Raw genomic sequence first — 16,875 nt, forward strand, 5'->3', positions numbered from 1 at the left:
CATTATCGAGAGGAGCTGTGCACGCCTGACTAGGACTGACATTAGATGGACACGGCACTGATTCTGGTCTTTTGGTAGGAGCTGGCTCCACCTTGTGTAGTGCACGATCGTTACGTTAGCCGTTAGCCGTTAGCCCGTGATGCTAGCACAATATTTCCAGGCAGCATCACATCCTCTTTCGAATGTAGTCGCAGCTCCTCACATTTGTCAATTATGGCCACTTTTTAGCAATATCTTACCCGTGCTGCTATTTCGTCAGATGTCAATTCAGTCCATTCAGAAACCTATGAACGTTTTTGTTGGATCCTGCGGTAAGCGAACCTTGTTAAAGAGCCCTTTCAAAAAACTTTTGAGAGCATCAGGTGGATCCTGCTCGACAGCGATAGCTAAAGTTATAACAAAATCGCAATAATTACCTCCTGTAAACAGAGTTAGAGTAAAAAGGAGGCTGGCCAACATAGAGTTCATTCCTGCTCATGACAATGCGCGTCAATGTAAAACAAACAGAACTTTACAATGTCACACCAAGAGTCTGCTCTAGGGAGCCATGTATAGTGGAGCTCCTGTCATAGCGTCACGGTTTCACGAATGTATAGAAGCAATCTAAAAGACAACCTTCGATCGAGCGAAGAGCCATTTGTGTTGCAAGACATGTCCACAATCGCAGAGCTGATTCCAACAATAGGCACTCACAGGATTTCACAATCCAGATTTGGTGCCTTCGCCGGCACCGATCTCCCAGTGGATGGTGTAGTGCCCGAACCTACGAGTAAGTCTTCTTAGAAAAAGTCTCGCACTAATCTTTGTCGCTCTTGCCGTGCTTGAGCATATCGTCTGGGGCATCGATCGATCAGGGGCAAACAAGAAAACAAAAATGCAGCTCACAGAAATGCATGGCCAGTGCATCTCGTCAAAAAGCCTAGAGCGATACCCAGAGTAGAAATTCTTCTGGTAACATTTATTTTGTATGGTAGGAATTCTTTTCTCTCTTTTTCGTTCTTGAAGGCAAGAAAATTCCCCCGTACAACGTGGCTGGGATAGAATTTCTTTCGGCCCGACCAGACATGTCCAACAGACGCTCGTAGTGCTCCTCGGATGGCATTCTCATTCTCCAAAACTGTCAAGGCAACTTATGCTCCAAAGCCGCACCTTCTTTGCCACAAGACTTTCCTCTGCTTCTTCCTGATCACCTCGCCTTCGCTTCAAGCCCGGCTTCAAATCCATCTCCAGACACAATTCCTGCTGTACAGCAGAATGCTTGACGACCCATGGATGCTTCTCAATCTCATGGATTGGCAGCCTCTTTCTCGGGTCCAAGTGGAGCAGCTGGAGAATGAGATCTTTGGCTTCCTCGCTCACATCCGTCCAGTCAAGGGAGGTCACCGGCACTTCCTTCCTCCCCACCCAGAATGCAAACTGCCCCGACAATATCTCATACAAGACAATGCCCACGCCCCACACATCTACCATCTCATCATACTCATCATCAGAATTCACCATCTCTGGGGCGCTGTAAGCCTGTGTCCCAGAAAGGTCGCTCATCCTAAACTTTACGCCTGGCCCCTCGCTCAACCAACACGTTCCAAAGTCAGCCACCTTTATGCTGTCAAATTTCTCCTTAATCCCTAGGAGGATGTTGGCAGTGTTGATATCCCTATGAGCTATTCCCATGTCGTGCATTTCGCCCACAGTCCTGGCCACTTTCTTCATCACCAGTGCTGCCTCGTGCTCACTCAGCCTCCCCTTGTCCTTCAACACATCTCGCAGCGAGCACTGGCACAACTCCATGACAAGGTGATGGTATTCTTGTTCTTTGAAAACGTCCACTAGTTGAACCACACCACTTTTTGCTGTGCTCTTGGAGAGTTTCGTGAGTACTCTCATCTCTAACTCCGCTTGGTCTTCAAGATTGTCAGTGACCCGAATTGATTTACAAGCGAACAATTGACCGTCGCTCTTGCGTTTGATTTGGTAGACACTTGATTGGCCTCCCTGACCCAGCTCCTTTTCCACCGAGAACAAGTCTCCCATGCTTGCCTGGTTAAACTCCATCGCCTCCATAGATCGCACCAGTGCCATCTGCTCGTCCATCAATTTCCTGTGCTCCTCCATCGATTCAGTGCTCGGTGTAGCAGCTTCTTCCTCTTGTGGGGGAGGTATTTTGAGTAGCTCGTAGAGCTCCTTCAGCTTCCAAAGTGCATCAAGTAGCACCTCTTCTTGAGGCTTACCTTCGTCAAGCGCCATCCCCTTGAAAGTCTGTTTAACCCTAGCCTTGATGTAGCAATTGCCTTTTTTATAATTTCCTATACCAAAAGGGCTGTGAAATGTGAAACCGCTTTTTCCACAAACAATTCTTACCTTTCTTATTCAAAAGAATCCAATACGTCTGAATAAAAGCATTAAACAAAGTGCCTAGTGACTTGGTGGAAATACTTTCTGTTTCCAAATAATCGGCGAGCATCCTATTGCTCGCAGCAAACCACCAACACAATGCTGTGAAAATCGCCGGCGCTTCATTCCCCGCGGTGTGGTGCGCTTGGTCTGCGCAGTGTGAGCCTGGCAACCAGCTCTGTTGAGTTCTTGGCGGCATTCACTGACAAAACCTTCACGAGGAAAGATGGAAAACGTTAATCGACTCATTCCAAGACAAACCTGTGGAATCACAATGCAATCTCCGCAATCGCCAGCTGCTCACGCAATCTCAGAGTTGTGGCCTGCTCTCGGAATCATGCCCAGATTTTCCAGTTACACCGACAACGGAGCCTTGACACCAAGTTCTCGGAGTGGAGAAAAGGATTTGGCACTGGAACTTTTCTCCATCATGCTGGATCAAGGACGCGAGAATCTTTGTGGCTGTTCTTGGTGCCTGCGCGCGGGAGAAGACGGCAGGGAGCTGGCTGGGTAAATGATGAACGTGCAGTCAGTCGGGACACGAGAAAAAAAAAACACACACACACACACGTCCAAAGCTCCGAGACCTCGTGCAGAAGCTGCCAGTACAGGGACATGATGGCGTTGATAAGTATGGTGAAAAGCCCCGTTGTATCCTTCCCAAACTTGCAGCTGCGTTAAATGCCGCTTCGAGAGCTGAAATTGCATATAAGACGCCGGGAGGGAGATAATCCCACCACCTTCAAAGGCTTCAGTTCGGAGCAGTCATTCGCTGTCTTTGGAGTGCTTCCTAGATAGAGATGTTCTTTTCCCATGCAAACCTGTCGTCGCCATGGCTAAGAAGGCCCAGAGAGCTTTCCAAACCATGGCAACGAACTTCCTTGCATCCGAGATCACGGAGGAACGGTCTGCATTTCTTTTCCAGCATAAGAATCGCTGCCCACAGCAGCTGAGCGAGGTCGCTCAGCTACTGTAGGAACTGACGTTGTAAGCATCGATGACAAGCTCAGTCTTCCCTGTGCTGCCAACCCGTGAGCAATAGCCGCAAGTGTGAAAGAAAAGACCGCCGTCAATACCAGAACCTTTGTTGCCACCTCCCTGACTGCTCGCCAAATACTCAGATAGCATGCTGAATATCGCAGCAACCACAGTGCCGTCAGCACCACCTGGAGTTTGATTCGAAGCACGATCTTTTTAACTGAGATACCAGTGGACAATTGGCTAAAGTATGTACCAGGTTAAAAGAATCTTGAAACAAACAACTATCAACAGAAAAAAATCAACAAACACACCTAAAGTGTAGAAGACAACGTAGAGCGAATGTAAGAGGCCAGCCTGAACACCTTCAAGTGTATACATGCCAATTGGACAACTTGTTACTGTCGTTCTTAGCTTTCTGTCCAGCCTCTCAGAATTAACTTGAGGATGAGCTTCTTTACCAGTCAAAAGATTTAGGCCACACCCACATTGCCTACATGCTTCTCCGGAAGCTGGTCAAGACGTCCACAAATGCATATCAATCTGAAACGCTCTTTGTGATACAGCTCCTGCGCCAAATAAGGCACGCAATGGTTTAGTAGTCCCCCACTTGCTTGGTCACTATGTAACAAAAGCTCCGATAGTAGTACTTTGCTGCAGCTCCTTCACTTATTTTACTTCAAATTTTGAGCAAAAGCACATCGGTCTGGGCAAACAGCATTGGCACGCGAGAAAGCTCTTATCAAGTCACGGAAACTTCTGCAGAAGGACAACGAAAAATTGTTATAGCGATGGAAGCATTACCAGCATTATCGAGAGGAGCTGTGCACGCCTGACTAGGACTGACATTAGATGGACACGGCACTGATTCTGGTCTTTTGGTAGGAGCTGGCTCCACCTTGTGTAGTGCACGATCGTTACGTTAGCCGTTAGCCGTTAGCCCGTGATGCTAGCACAATATTTCCAGGCAGCATCACATCCTCTTTCGAATGTAGTCGCAGCTCCTCACATTTGTCAATTATGGCCACTTTTTAGCAATATCTTACCCGTGCTGCTATTTCGTCAGATGTCAATTCAGTCCATTCAGAAACCTATGAACGTTTTTGTTGGATCCTGCGGTAAGCGAACCTTGTTAAAGAGCCCTTTCAAAAAACTTTTGAGAGCATCAGGTGGATCCTGCTCGACAGCGATAGCTAAAGTTATAACAAAATCGCAATAATTACCTCCTGTAAACAGAGTTAGAGTAAAAAGGAGGCTGGCCAACATAGAGTTCATTCCTGCTCATGACAATGCGCGTCAATGTAAAACAAACAGAACTTTACAATGTCACACCAAGAGTCTGCTCTAGGGAGCCATGTATAGTGGAGCTCCTGTCATAGCGTCACGGTTTCACGAATGTATAGAAGCAATCTAAAAGACAACCTTCGATCGAGCGAAGAGCCATTTGTGTTGCAAGACATGTCCACAATCGCAGAGCTGATTCCAACAATAGGCACTCACAGGATTTCACAATCCAGATTTGGTGCCTTCGCCGGCACCGATCTCCCAGTGGATGGTGTAGTGCCCGAACCTACGAGTAAGTCTTCTTAGAAAAAGTCTCGCACTAATCTTTGTCGCTCTTGCCGTGCTTGAGCATATCGTCTGGGGCATCGATCGATCAGGGGCAAACAAGAAAACAAAAATGCAGCTCACAGAAATGCATGGCCAGTGCATCTCGTCAAAAAGCCTAGAGCGATACCCAGAGTAGAAATTCTTCTGGTAACATTTATTTTGTATGGTAGGAATTCTTTTCTCTCTTTTTCGTTCTTGAAGGCAAGAAAATTCCCCCGTACAACGTGGCTGGGATAGAATTTCTTTCGGCCCGACCAGACATGTCCAACAGACGCTCGTAGTGCTCCTCGGATGGCATTCTCATTCTCCAAAACTGTCAAGGCAACTTATGCTCCAAAGCCGCACCTTCTTTGCCACAAGACTTTCCTCTGCTTCTTCCTGATCACCTCGCCTTCGCTTCAAGCCCGGCTTCAAATCCATCTCCAGACACAATTCCTGCTGTACAGCAGAATGCTTGACGACCCATGGATGCTTCTCAATCTCATGGATTGGCAGCCTCTTTCTCGGGTCCAAGTGGAGCAGCTGGAGAATGAGATCTTTGGCTTCCTCGCTCACATCCGTCCAGTCAAGGGAGGTCACCGGCACTTCCTTCCTCCCCACCCAGAATGCAAACTGCCCCGACAATATCTCATACAAGACAATGCCCACGCCCCACACATCTACCATCTCATCATACTCATCATCAGAATTCACCATCTCTGGGGCGCTGTAAGCCTGTGTCCCAGAAAGGTCGCTCATCCTAAACTTTACGCCTGGCCCCTCGCTCAACCAACACGTTCCAAAGTCAGCCACCTTTATGCTGTCAAATTTCTCCTTAATCCCTAGGAGGATGTTGGCAGTGTTGATATCCCTATGAGCTATTCCCATGTCGTGCATTTCGCCCACAGTCCTGGCCACTTTCTTCATCACCAGTGCTGCCTCGTGCTCACTCAGCCTCCCCTTGTCCTTCAACACATCTCGCAGCGAGCACTGGCACAACTCCATGACAAGGTGATGGTATTCTTGTTCTTTGAAAACGTCCACTAGTTGAACCACACCACTTTTTGCTGTGCTCTTGGAGAGTTTCGTGAGTACTCTCATCTCTAACTCCGCTTGGTCTTCAAGATTGTCAGTGACCCGAATTGATTTACAAGCGAACAATTGACCGTCGCTCTTGCGTTTGATTTGGTAGACACTTGATTGGCCTCCCTGACCCAGCTCCTTTTCCACCGAGAACAAGTCTCCCATGCTTGCCTGGTTAAACTCCATCGCCTCCATAGATCGCACCAGTGCCATCTGCTCGTCCATCAATTTCCTGTGCTCCTCCATCGATTCAGTGCTCGGTGTAGCAGCTTCTTCCTCTTGTGGGGGAGGTATTTTGAGTAGCTCGTAGAGCTCCTTCAGCTTCCAAAGTGCATCAAGTAGCACCTCTTCTTGAGGCTTACCTTCGTCAAGCGCCATCCCCTTGAAAGTCTGTTTAACCCTAGCCTTGATGTAGCAATTGCCTTTTTTATAATTTCCTATACCAAAAGGGCTGTGAAATGTGAAACCGCTTTTTCCACAAACAATTCTTACCTTTCTTATTCAAAAGAATCCAATACGTCTGAATAAAAGCATTAAACAAAGTGCCTAGTGACTTGGTGGAAATACTTTTTGTTTCCAAATAATCGGCGAGCATCCTATTGCTCGCAGCAAACCACCAACACAATGCTGTGAGAATCGCCGGCGCTTCATTCCCCGCGGTGTGGTGCGCTTGGTCTGCGCAGTGTGAGCCTGGCAACCAGCTCTGTTGAGTTCTTGGCGGCATTCACTGACAAAACCTTCACGAGGAAAGATGGAAAACGTTAATCGACTCATTCCAAGACAAACCTGTGGAATCACAATGCAATCTCCGCAATCGCCAGCTGCTCACGCAATCTCAGAGTTGTGGCCTGCTCTCGGAATCATGCCCAGATTTTCCAGTTACACCGACAACGGAGCCTTGACACCAAGTTCTCGGAGTGGAGAAAAGGATTTGGCACTGGAACTTTTCTCCATCATGCTGGATCAAGGACGCGAGAATCTTTGTGGCTGTTCTTGGTGCCTGCGCGCGGGAGAAGACGGCAGGGAGCTGGCTGGGTAAATGATGAACGTGCAGTCAGTCGGGACACGAGAAAAAAAAAACACACACACACACGTCCAAAGCTCACATACCGCATTAGTGGGATATTTTGTCTCTCGCGTTAACAGTCTTCGCAGGCTGGACCGCATCGACGACATAGCCGATCTTGCAATGAGAATGTTCTTTACCGATTTGGCACTGTCTGTGGACGACATGCTTGTTTTCGAGCAGTTGATTAGAGTCTTCTCCAGTTTTTCGACCTGTGTCCAAAATTTAAAACGATATCACTCACAATCGCAGAGAATGGAACTTTAAGTTCCAACCTTTATGATTTCGAGCGTTTCTTCTCGCTGGCTAGAGAGTCGCGGACGCGTCCTCGCGAGTTCTTTGCTTCTCCATGCCTGTATGGTGTCGCCTTCTTGCCACTCGTTGAACCCATCGACAACATTCCAAAACCTGGAACTTGGACAAGAGAAGCAACCATGATCGAATTGGACGTAGCGAGCAGAGATAAACGTAGATACCTCTTTGGCGACATCTTTTACCCGTCGAAGCGAGCTCAAGCTCCCAGTATGCACGCTTTTCTTCCCTCACTTGTAGCCTTTGGTCAGCTTTCCTTCCGTCACCATGCATAACGCCACTCGTCCACTTCCACTCGTGAAAACCGCTCGAACCTCCGATTTTCCAATTAGATTTTCCTCCCGGAGACAAGTTTGAGTGATGGGAGGATGGAAATGGAAAGAACCATGTACCTGGATGGGCTTCAAGAGATCCTCCTCGTGTCATCTACCAGTTCTTACATGACTTTGTAACGCATCTCAACGCCTTTGCTGCCCCTCACCGTCGGCTCCGTGCGTTACGTTGACGATTCCTCCACGAACACAAACTTCCTAGACAAACGCGTTATGAGAGGAACTGTAGAAAAGTCTTTGAAAACAAGAGCCTTACTTTGGCACCGACAGCACCTAAGGCAAGAGCTATAGCTTTGCCAACGCACCTGTAACCAGAGTGAAATGCGAATAGTATTTCCTGAATTGCCTATACTAGACTGAGAAAGCCCCCTGGTACACGAATCTTCAAGTTTAAAGGAGGGATAAAAAAACGCACTATGATAAGATATTCTATTACTCGAGGAAAGCGCTACTTAGCTTTTCGTGATGAGCTCGACTAAACATGGCGAATTTCTCCGTCTCAGTTTTGGTGGAAAACTTCCAATATCCTCAACGAACCACTTTGATATCCTATAGATGACACAGTGAGATCAAGGAAAATGTAGAAACCGAGAGAGTACCTCTAAAGATGGAAAAGGATGCGCTGCTCAACTGTTCAAGTAAGGGTGTAATGACGGTGGCCTGAAACGTCTGGACAATCCCACTACTCTTCGCTGTGATAGAGTGGTCGAGGATTGTACTGGAGGCAGGAGCTCGTCTGTAGAAAAGAAAGAGAGTGTTGTGCAACAATCAACGAGCGACATGCCTTACCCGGAGTTGCAGAGGAACATTCAGGCTTCTTCACTGTCACATTCCAGGGAGGCGCTGATCAAAGATAAGAAAAAAGAAGAGCTTACCTTTTGCGGTTTCGCCTACTCCAAAAGAAGCACTTACATCTTCTCCTTCATTCATTCTCCGCTTTTTAATTCTCTTCGGAGAAGCGCGATGTCTGCTAGCATTCGTGCCGTTCCCTTGCTCTTCCTTTTCGCCCTTTCCAATCAAACAGACACTTCCTTAAAGCAAAGAAGTAAAGCACAAAAACTTACTCTACGTTTGGTGCTGTCTGGCATATCTTCTACCTGGGCTCCAGTCGCCAGCAAGGACAGAATTTAGAAACGAGAAGAAAAACAGATAAAACTTACGTACTTCTTGATGCGTCGCTCGATCTTCTTCGTGAACCATATCCTCTTCCATAGTTGGCTGCAGAGAAACTCTAAAAAATTGTGCAAGAAATAGAAAAATCGAGTGGCACCTCTTGCACTTTCGCAAGATCATCTACATCAGCCGGCTGCAAACGAAGAATCAAAAGTAAACGCATAAAAGGGAAAAAGCGCGAAGAGAGGCACCTGTGGCTGTTTCGTGAGATTTCCTGCACCACTTGGCTACAAGCAAGAAACCACATAATTGTCACGGTCAAGGAGCAAAAGAATAGAAAAGGCGAAAGAGTAGTACCTCGTACTGTTTCGTGCGGTCTCCTACATCAGCTGCCTGGAAACGAGCATTCTAAATGAGAAGGAAACAAAATCAGCGAAGAAAGAATACCTCGCCAGGTTCTTGTAGCTCAAAAGCTCTTGAGCGACCTTCTTCGTAAGTAACATCGAGCAAGCACTGGAACGCAATGGATGGATTTGTGGGCGACGAAGAAACAAAATTGGCCGTCGAGATCTCTGAGGCCACCGCTACATCATTGAGTGACTCTCTGATGGCCCGCTCAAGCTGCATTGCCTCTGCCCGTTCCTGGAAAAAAATAAAATTCTGCGGATAAATTTCCTCTCTCCAAAGCAAAAGGAAAAACAAGAGAAAACGCAAACCCAAACGAAGCAGAGTGTGGGTGAGTACCTTTGGATTTGGCCTCGCCTGGAACAAAGGAATGAGCGCCACAGCTCCAAAATCTCTCTCGCACAGACTCATACCTTCTTCTTCTTGTGTGCTGCTGCTGCTGCTGCTGCCGAGCTTCTGCTCTCACGCTCCGGCCGCCGCCTTGTGCTGGTTCTCACGGGCAGCGCCGAGAAATCTTCATCGTCGTCGTCAGAGACGCTCTCGGCGTAGGAAATGCTGGATCGCGCTTGCCGCTGCGGCCTCATCGTGGAAATCTCCTAAACCCTAGAATCTCGTTCTCTTAAAGGTGCCATAAACCCTAAACGTGCAAAGTTAAGTTTGCAAAGGTAATAGAAACATGGTTTACTAAATTAAGCTGATGCTAGTTAACTTAGACTAATAATTAATTACAAAACAAATTACAATAATTACAATAGAGTTCTTGTGATTTATGTTAGGCTAAAGGTAAAATTTAGAGCTAGAGTTTCAGTCCAACTATTAAAATTACAAAACTACTACACTGTTAATGCAAAATTTGGTCCTCCACAACACAAAACCATTGTCGGCTAACTCATCACTCATCGTCTTGGTTGTCTTCCTTGTAGAGCTTCACCATGTCATCGATTCGCAAGATGGTGATGGCGGCTTCGGTGGCAAACTGGATCGAGGCGGCGGGGTCAGAAGCGAGAAACAAACATATAGTGGATTTAACCTGTATGATCTTGAGCTTGCTCATTGCCGGCTCCAAAACACCCGCCTCCAGGTTATTCCTCACAGCTCCTTTCAGCAGATCCAAACCAAAACTGGAAAAAAGCACGAACACAATGCTGTAAGAATCGCCGGCGTTCCTGGGATGGCAAGCTTCTTACCCCGCGTAGTGCTGCTTGTCGGGCTTGGTCTGCGCAGTGTGGTGGTACGCGCGGAGCTTGGCAACCAGCTCTGTTGAGTCCTTGGCGGCATTCACTGACAAAACCTTCACGGGGAAAGATAGAAACGTTAATCGCGGCAAGCAAACACGCATTCTAAGACAAACCTTTGGAATCACAAGGAGCGCTTCAGCAAACTCCGCAATCGCCAGCTGCTCACGCGATCCCAGAGTTGTGGCCAGATTTTCCAGGTACACCGACAATGCAGCCTCGACAGCACCACCTCCAGCAACGACCTACGAGGTAGTCAGTACAAACACAAAGACGTCCTAAGTTCACATACCGCACTAGATTCCAGTGTACGCTTCACAATACTCAACGCGTCATGCATGGACCGATCCATTTCATCGAGCATATAGTCATTCGCACCGCGGAGAATGATTGAGACCTGTCACAAAACAGCAGAAGTTCTAGCACCACGAAAGGAGAAGTATAACAAGGCTCACAGCTTTTGTGCTCTTGGCTCCTTTAACCATAATCACATCATCATCGGCCACATGTTCCTCGGCTACTTCTTCAGCATGACCAAGGTAAGAAGGGTCAAATGACTCGCCGCCTTCCATATCGGCCAGAGTAACAACCTGATAGAATGGAGATTCGCTTCAGTAAATTCCTTGAAATTATACTCAATCCCACCATTGTAGCACCAGTTGCCTTGGCCACATGCCGCAGGTCCTCCTTCCGAACACGGCGTACAGCTATTGCTCCTGCTTCTACAAAATACTGAGATCACAGATCCTTAGTCTCGTTTCAAAAGAGAATCGCTGAGCCATACCTTTAAAGACATATCATCTATTCCTTTCGTAGTGAGAACGACATTAGCACCGGCCTTCAAAATCTTTTGAATCCTTTCTTTTGTAATGTCCGATTCCCTGTAGAAGATAGAAAAGTCAGACCAGATAACAAAAAAGAAAAAAAAAAAAAGAAGAGCTATTACCTTTGCCGAATCTTCTCCAGCTCACGTGGATCGGTGACTAGAACTTGCACACCCATTTGCATTTTGGACTTTTGAAGGTTGACATCTAGACACGCAATTCTTGCCGGGTAAACCCGCTGTGGCATGCCTTGTGCAGCACGTCCGGTATTGAGAGCATACCCATTTAACAGATAGCTATCCTTCCCGCTCTTTCCGTGAGCTTTCAAGATGTTAATAGACTGGAAATAATATTCGTCAGAATTTGCAGCAATGGGCAATGACAAACCTTAATGGGATATTTCGTCTCCCCCTTCTCGTTAACAGTCTTCACAGCTTGTACAGCATCGACGACCTGGAAAAGAATTGACTAATCGATCTCGCGATGAAAGTGTTCTTTACCATTTTCGCGAAAAAGTCACTGTCTGTACCAATAATCTTAGACGACATGCTTGTTTTCGCGCAGTTTATTAGCGACTCCTTCCCAAGTTTTTCGACCTGCGTCCAAAACTTGAAAGGATCTGACTCACAATAGCAATGAATGGCAAAGTTCTAACCTTCACGGACAATCTCTCTTCGATATATTTGCACGATTCACGCATAGCAAGCTGCACGTTCCACTTGTGAAAATCTACACAGCACAGAACGCAATCGTGACATACCCTGAATCCACTAATGATAGAAGTAGGATGGATTTTGTTCCGAACTAAATCGTTGGCCCTCTGAATTTTAGAAGCTTTATCACATAGTAGAAAAGAACGAGAGAGCCATTTTTACCTTCAAGAGCTCTGCCGCAATAATAACTACAGACGTTGTGCCATCTCCAACTTCTTTGTCTTGAAGCTCAGCTAGTTCCACCATAACCTGATGATTTAAACTATCAGCATTGCAGCAAATAAAAGTGAAAGAACTAGAACCCACCTTAGCAGCAGGATGCTCGACTTCTAACATTTTCAAGATGGTCGCGCCATCGTTCGTCGTTGTAACATCGCCAATATCGTCTACAAGCATCTGCGATGGAGATCACAGAACGTTTTTTCAAGAAAACTAAGAAAGAAGAAGCAGACCTTGTCAAGGCCGGTTGGCCCCAGAGAGCTCTTCACAATATTGGCAACGGCCGCGCAAGCCGTGACTGAAGATCGCCAGAAAGAATCAGTACATAAGGCCGAAATCCCACACTAGAGCGCGAAGAATCTCACCATTCTGTGTGCGCACATCGGCGCCGCTCTGCCGCTCGCCGAAAATGTCGAGCGTCTGCACCTGCGCCATCACTCTCGCAGTCACAAGCTCAAAAAGAAACTAGGGCACAGAGGGATATTCCAGGAATCTTATTTACTAAGTGATTAAGATTAATTTAATTCAAGCGCAAAGGGATATTCCAAGATTATGGTTTATTACAAAGTACCAGGTTAAGGTTAATTAAATTCGACTATGGCCCTGCCAAGGATTTGTCCTCTGTCCAAGGCATCAAACGTTTGGTTCACTTCTTCCAGACCACATCGCTGCGTCACCCCGCTGCTTAGATTGATGGCTCCAATCTCCGCGAGGGTGACGAGCTCTGGAAGATCTTGTCTCGCTCGAGCTCCATAAGAACCGATGATTCTCACCTGTATAAACGAAACAAATTTGGATAAGAGGATCCAAGCCACCGCAGAGATTGAGATACCTGTCTACGAACAACGTGAACCATGTCGAATTCGGCCGTAGTTCCAAACGAGGCGAGCCCGACCATCACAGCTCGGCCTCCATCGCGGACGCTCATGGCTGTTTGCTGGAAGGTCTTTGGCTTTCCCAGTGCTTCAATGGCAACGTCGACTCCTCTTCCACCGGTGAGCTCCTGGACGAACGGAAGACTGTAAGCGACCATTTACAATATACTTGAGAACTTGATTTACCTTGATAGCTTCCACAGGATTTACTTTGGCTGAGTTCACGGTGTGTGTTGCTCCAAACTTCTTGGAGTTCTCCAGCTTTTTGTCATCGACATCAACTGCAATAACTTGGCGAGCTCCAAACGCTCGAGCTAACTGCAAGCAGCTGTTCCAACCGTTGTTAAGAACATCGTGAACAAAAATAAGTTCTCTTTGTGCAGCAAACCTGGATCCAACACCACCGATGCCAATCACGGATACGGTTTCGCCAGCACGTAAGTTGGCTGCATTCTTCACGGCTCCATAAGCTGTAAAAACTGCACATCCCATTATCGCTGCGTCCGAGTAAGGCAGAGTAGAAGGTAGGACTGCTAATGCGTTGGAGGGAACTACACAATACTCAGCCATGCCTCCCATGCTGTACATATGAATCGGCTTTCCTGCACGAGAAAAAACCAAGAAAATCAGGAGAGCAAAGAAGCGATTTTTTCAAACCATTGCTCGCAATGAATAATCGAGTCTGTCCATCATAAAGAGCTCCTTTGCCTCTACTATACTTAAAGAAAGTCTCGCAGAGATCTTCTTGTCCCTGGAGTTACATGTTAGAATACTTTGAGGGAATTCTAGCTAAAACTCTTCACTTGCCTTGACGCAGTAGAAGCATCCTCCACAAGGCATGATGAATGCTCCGACTGCTCGTGCACCGATCGGGAGCCTGGATTTCGCAGCTTAAAAATCACTGAATCACTGACAATAAAAGAGTCACCCCTTTTAAGTTTCGCTAGAATACCTTTGTAGTGTAGCAGCATCCGTGTGTGGACCGTGCTCCACGATCTCTCCAGTCACTTCGTGGCCGAGAACTACTGGCAAGGGGAACGGCTGATCCTTCTTGATGATGTGCAAATCCGAGTGGCAAACTCCACAAGCTGCCCGATCCATGGAAATTTAGATCGATCGATCCAAACAATCCACATACCTTTCGTCTTGAGCAGCACCTCTCCAAATTTCGGCCGAGGCATTTGCATATCCTCCAGCGTCATCGGCTTGCCGGGCTCCCACAGCACCGCGGCTCTCATTGTCGACGCCGTCCCGGCGGCTGTGAACTCTCGGCCATCGAGCGAAGGCGATGGCGCTAGCGTTGGCGCCGCCACTGCCGATCCGGATTCATAGCGGCAGCCCTGGAAATTTGACAACCTAAGGAGCAGCGATCTAAACCCTTGGCGCCCTTGGAGCATTGCTTCCTTCCAGTGTGGATCGAAGCTGGCGCTTTCTTATCCAAATTGGTCTTTGGATCGAATCCCTTTAACTGAAATAATCTGGAGAACGAATATTCACTGGATGGAATGAAATATTCGTTGTTTTATATTACTTTTGCCCTACACTAGAAACAGGAGGAGAGTCGTGAACGAATTTACACACGCGGGCGTCGTCAATCATGAGGGATTTGTCGCGGGAGCTAGTCATCGATCACAGGTATTGCGTGATTGCGCGACGCTGGATGATCGATCGCTGTCACAGATTACGAGGTTCTTGCGCCGGATTTCTTGGATCTCTTCTTCGTCGATGGAAGGCAAGGAGCCCGGATCCAGGGCATGGAGGCCAGCGCTGGGATTGCCGGCGATCTTCCAGCTCGCGCTCGCGATCTTCACCGTGTGCTTCTTGATCCAGCAGCTGCGTCCGCCGCCGAGCAATGCGAGCTACGATCGAGCGATGGATCGCCGGCGCGAGCGAGGGCAAGATCAAGATCAAGAAGATCAAGAAACGCGGCTGGGCAATATCCTCTTTGGGATCGGGGCGGCGTCGAGCGTTCTTGAGAGGAGGAAAGATTTCATCAAGGCGTGGTGGAGGCCCGGCCAGACTCGCGGATTCGTCTTCGTGGATCAGCCGCCGCCGCTGGCCGAGTCTTTCTGGGACAATTCCTCGCTCCCGGAGCTCCGGATCTCGGAGAGCACCGCGCGATTCAGGTACACATTCCCGAGAGGGCGGCGATCCGCCATCCGGATCTCCAGGATCGTCTCGGAGATGTTTCGGATGGGGCTGCCCGGCGTGAGATGGTTCGTTCTTGGCGACGATGACACGGTCTTCTTCGTTGACAACCTCGCCCGCATGCTCGCCAAGTATGACCACACCAAGTTCTTCTACGTGGGATCCAGCTCCGAGAACCATCTCCAAAATGTGAGAGGCTTCTCGTCCTTCATGGCCTATGGAGGAGGGGGATTCGCGATAAGCTACGCGCTGGCCGAGGCACTCGCAGCGATGCAAGACGATTGCCTCGAGAGGTACCACTTTCTCTACGGGAGCGATGATCGGATCCAGGCTTGCATGGCCGAGCTGGGCGTGCAGCTCACTCGAGAGCCCGGATTCCACCAGGTAAAACTCTCTCAATCGTGTTTCTCTCTTCCTCGATCGTCTAAAGTTTGTTCTTTTGCTGCTCGTTCTTCCAGCTCGATGTTTTGGGCGATGCTTCTGGGCTTCTAGCAGCTCATCCCATCGCTCCAGCGCTCTCTCTACACCATCTCAACGTCATCCATCCGCTCTTCCCCAATGCAACGCAGCGGCAGTCCATCAATCGCCTCTTCTCGGCGGCAAGGATCGACCCGGCGGGGATCTTCCAGCAGTCGATTTGCTACGACAGACACAGGAACTTTTCGATCCAGGTATCGTGGGGCTACCTCGTAGAAGTTAGCCAGGAACTTATCTCTCCCAGGATCCTGGAGCTCCCGCTGAGAACTTTCGTGGGGTGGTATGGCGAGAGAAGTGAGCTGAGCTTCCCGTTCAAGACGAGGGCCCTGCCGGTGGATCTCTGCCAGAGGCCCGTGAGGTTCTACATGGAATCCGTGAAGAGCAGCAGCAATGGCAGTGGAATCTCTGTGAGCAATTACGTCAAGAGTGAGGCGCCGGCGGCCGCGGCTTGCTCGAGCTTGCTTGGGGTCGAGACGATCTTAGTGGACAAGGAAGCAAGCGATGAATCGTGGTACAAGGTATGTGTTCTTCATTGCTATATCGATCAAAGTTGGCTGATGATCTGGGAAAAAAATTCTAGGCACCAAGGAGGCAGTGCTGCAAGATTCTTGAATCGAGAGAGGGAGGAGGAGTTGTTCGTCTAGAGATTCGTCAGTGTAGCTAGTTCAGGATTTGGGACTAAACTGTAAATTTCGCTGAGAAGGAATTTAGTCAAGAGATTTACAAAGGCTTTCAGTCCCGGCAGAAGATTTTGACTGGTGGGAGTGTGATTTCTCTTTTGGAGCTGATATGATCAGTTTTTACACCGGAGTCATGCTTGGCGATCGAACGCTGGGTATGCTGGAAAGATCGAGAGAAATGTGGTGGATAGCCATTCTTGCAGCATTTGCCCGCAAGCGGCATTTTTATCTCGTCGGTGCTCTGCTTAGCAAGATGCCCAGTAAAGCTTTGAGTATTTGCCTCGCTGGCTCGCGAGGCTATTACTCCCGAGGCTCAAAGTGATTATCAGGTAGTGTTTCCTTGTTTCCTTCGTGTTACTATGGAGGAGGAGGAGATTAAAGTTCCCGCGCTATAAATACCTTGCCACCTTTTTTCGTCACGGGGCTTGGCGATG

The 16,875-nt window shown here is 48.1% G+C and overlaps 5 protein-coding genes and 1 long non-coding RNA gene across 8 annotated transcripts; 1 reads left to right on the plus strand and 5 right to left on the minus strand.

Annotated features, from left to right (window-relative positions):
- Positions 1–968: 968 nt before the first annotated feature.
- Positions 969–2,430, minus strand: LOC9659339 (calcium-dependent protein kinase). Its single transcript, XM_002986533.2, has 2 exons — positions 2,359–2,430; positions 969–2,303 (listed from the first exon to the last, which is right to left on the minus strand). Exon 2 carries the CDS (start codon positions 2,242–2,244, stop codon positions 1,105–1,107), a length of 1,140 nt encoding a protein of 379 aa, XP_002986579.2. The 5' UTR covers positions 2,245–2,303; positions 2,359–2,430; the 3' UTR covers positions 969–1,104.
- A 7-nt stretch (positions 2,431–2,437) lies between these two features.
- On the minus strand, positions 2,438–2,924 carry LOC112340987. Its single transcript, XR_002990393.1, has 2 exons — positions 2,653–2,924; positions 2,438–2,603 (listed from the first exon to the last, which is right to left on the minus strand). It is a non-coding gene; the product is annotated as an uncharacterized LOC112340987 (long non-coding RNA).
- Positions 2,925–5,144: 2,220 nt separating this feature from the next.
- On the minus strand, positions 5,145–9,889 carry LOC9659340 (probable myosin light chain kinase DDB_G0292624). Of its 3 annotated transcripts, none has more exons than XM_024660460.1 (16): positions 9,684–9,889; positions 9,610–9,627; positions 9,313–9,507; positions 9,223–9,258; positions 9,117–9,152; positions 9,023–9,058; positions 8,917–8,970; positions 8,817–8,849; positions 8,628–8,760; positions 8,542–8,574; positions 8,352–8,488; positions 8,009–8,301; positions 7,585–7,950; positions 7,384–7,516; positions 7,153–7,320; positions 6,597–7,073 (listed from the first exon to the last, which is right to left on the minus strand). In XM_024660460.1, exons 1-11 carry the CDS (start codon positions 9,852–9,854, stop codon positions 8,379–8,381), a joined length of 855 nt encoding a protein of 284 aa, XP_024516228.1. In that variant the 5' UTR covers positions 9,855–9,889; the 3' UTR covers positions 6,597–7,073; positions 7,153–7,320; positions 7,384–7,516; positions 7,585–7,950; positions 8,009–8,301; positions 8,352–8,378. The 3 variants fall into 3 exon arrangements, with proteins under 3 accessions (XP_024516227.1, XP_024516228.1, XP_024516229.1); XM_024660461.1 differs by having other exon boundaries at positions 8,537–8,574; XM_024660459.1 differs by lacking the exons at positions 8,352–8,488; positions 8,542–8,574; positions 8,628–8,760; ... (6 more) ...; positions 9,610–9,627; positions 9,684–9,889 and adding an exon at positions 5,145–6,479 and having other exon boundaries at positions 6,535–6,779; positions 6,829–7,073; positions 8,058–8,297.
- A 170-nt stretch (positions 9,890–10,059) lies between these two features.
- LOC9659341 (T-complex protein 1 subunit alpha) lies at positions 10,060–12,696 on the minus strand. The gene is made up of 17 exons (XM_002986535.2): positions 12,627–12,696; positions 12,495–12,559; positions 12,349–12,438; positions 12,205–12,291; positions 12,090–12,149; positions 11,985–12,035; positions 11,830–11,925; positions 11,717–11,782; positions 11,452–11,669; positions 11,290–11,386; positions 11,151–11,237; positions 10,961–11,095; positions 10,798–10,902; positions 10,622–10,750; positions 10,458–10,561; positions 10,301–10,391; positions 10,060–10,246 (listed from the first exon to the last, which is right to left on the minus strand). The coding sequence occupies exons 1-17, from the start codon at positions 12,694–12,696 to the stop codon at positions 10,163–10,165; spliced, it is 1,635 nt and encodes a 544-aa protein (XP_002986581.1). The 3' UTR covers positions 10,060–10,162.
- A 71-nt stretch (positions 12,697–12,767) lies between these two features.
- LOC9659342 (alcohol dehydrogenase) lies at positions 12,768–14,575 on the minus strand. Its single transcript, XM_002986536.2, has 8 exons — positions 14,275–14,575; positions 14,089–14,224; positions 13,944–14,013; positions 13,794–13,887; positions 13,525–13,738; positions 13,323–13,464; positions 13,094–13,264; positions 12,768–13,034 (listed from the first exon to the last, which is right to left on the minus strand). Exons 1-8 carry the CDS (start codon positions 14,531–14,533, stop codon positions 12,843–12,845), a joined length of 1,278 nt encoding a protein of 425 aa, XP_002986582.1. The 5' UTR covers positions 14,534–14,575; the 3' UTR covers positions 12,768–12,842.
- A 119-nt stretch (positions 14,576–14,694) lies between these two features.
- On the plus strand, positions 14,695–16,488 carry LOC112341042. The gene is made up of 4 exons (XM_024660432.1): positions 14,695–14,771; positions 14,817–15,668; positions 15,743–16,279; positions 16,342–16,488. The coding sequence occupies exons 2-4, from the start codon at positions 14,862–14,864 to the stop codon at positions 16,423–16,425; spliced, it is 1,428 nt and encodes a 475-aa protein (XP_024516200.1). The 5' UTR covers positions 14,695–14,771; positions 14,817–14,861; the 3' UTR covers positions 16,426–16,488.
- The last annotated feature ends 387 nt before the right edge of the window (positions 16,489–16,875 follow it).

Source organism: Selaginella moellendorffii, unplaced genomic scaffold (assembly GCF_000143415.4).
Source record: "Selaginella moellendorffii unplaced genomic scaffold, v1.0 SELMOscaffold_74, whole genome shotgun sequence".
In the NCBI taxonomy this organism is placed as follows: domain Eukaryota; kingdom Viridiplantae; phylum Streptophyta; class Lycopodiopsida; order Selaginellales; family Selaginellaceae; genus Selaginella; species Selaginella moellendorffii.

Bases quoted from the DNA above. Each gene is read 5' to 3' on its own strand.
- LOC9659341 (XM_002986535.2), bottom strand. From the start codon at position 12,696: ATGGCGCAGGTGCAGACGCTCGACATTTTCGGCGAGCGGCAGAGCGGC. The intron at 12,560-12,626 runs GTGAGATTCTTC...GGCGATCTTCAG, and splicing joins CGATGTGCGCACACAGAATG to TCACGGCTTGCGCGGCCGTT. The intron at 12,439-12,494 runs GTCTGCTTCTTC...TCTCCATCGCAG, and splicing joins GGCCAACCGGCCTTGACAAG to ATGCTTGTAGACGATATTGG.
- LOC112341042 (XM_024660432.1), top strand. From the start codon at position 14,862: ATGGAAGGCAAGGAGCCCGGATCCAGGGCATGGAGGCCAGCGCTGGGA. The intron at 15,669-15,742 runs GTAAAACTCTCT...TCGTTCTTCCAG, and splicing joins GAGAGCCCGGATTCCACCAG to CTCGATGTTTTGGGCGATGC. The intron at 16,280-16,341 runs GTATGTGTTCTT...AAAAAATTCTAG, and splicing joins GCGATGAATCGTGGTACAAG to GCACCAAGGAGGCAGTGCTG.
- LOC9659342 (XM_002986536.2), bottom strand. From the start codon at position 14,533: ATGCTCCAAGGGCGCCAAGGGTTTAGATCGCTGCTCCTTAGGTTGTCA. The intron at 13,888-13,943 runs GCAAGTGAAGAG...ATGTAACTCCAG, and splicing joins GATGCTTCTACTGCGTCAAG to GGACAAGAAGATCTCTGCGA. The intron at 13,265-13,322 runs GTAAATCAAGTT...CCGTTCGTCCAG, and splicing joins ATCCTGTGGAAGCTATCAAG to GAGCTCACCGGTGGAAGAGG.
- LOC9659340 (XM_024660459.1), bottom strand. From the start codon at position 6,766: ATGCCGCCAAGAACTCAACAGAGCTGGTTGCCAGGCTCACACTGCGCA. The intron at 6,480-6,534 runs GTAAGAATTGTT...CTTTTGGTATAG, and splicing joins GATTCTTTTGAATAAGAAAG to GAAATTATAAAAAAGGCAAT.
- LOC9659339 (XM_002986533.2), bottom strand. From the start codon at position 2,244: ATGGCGCTTGACGAAGGTAAGCCTCAAGAAGAGGTGCTACTTGATGCA.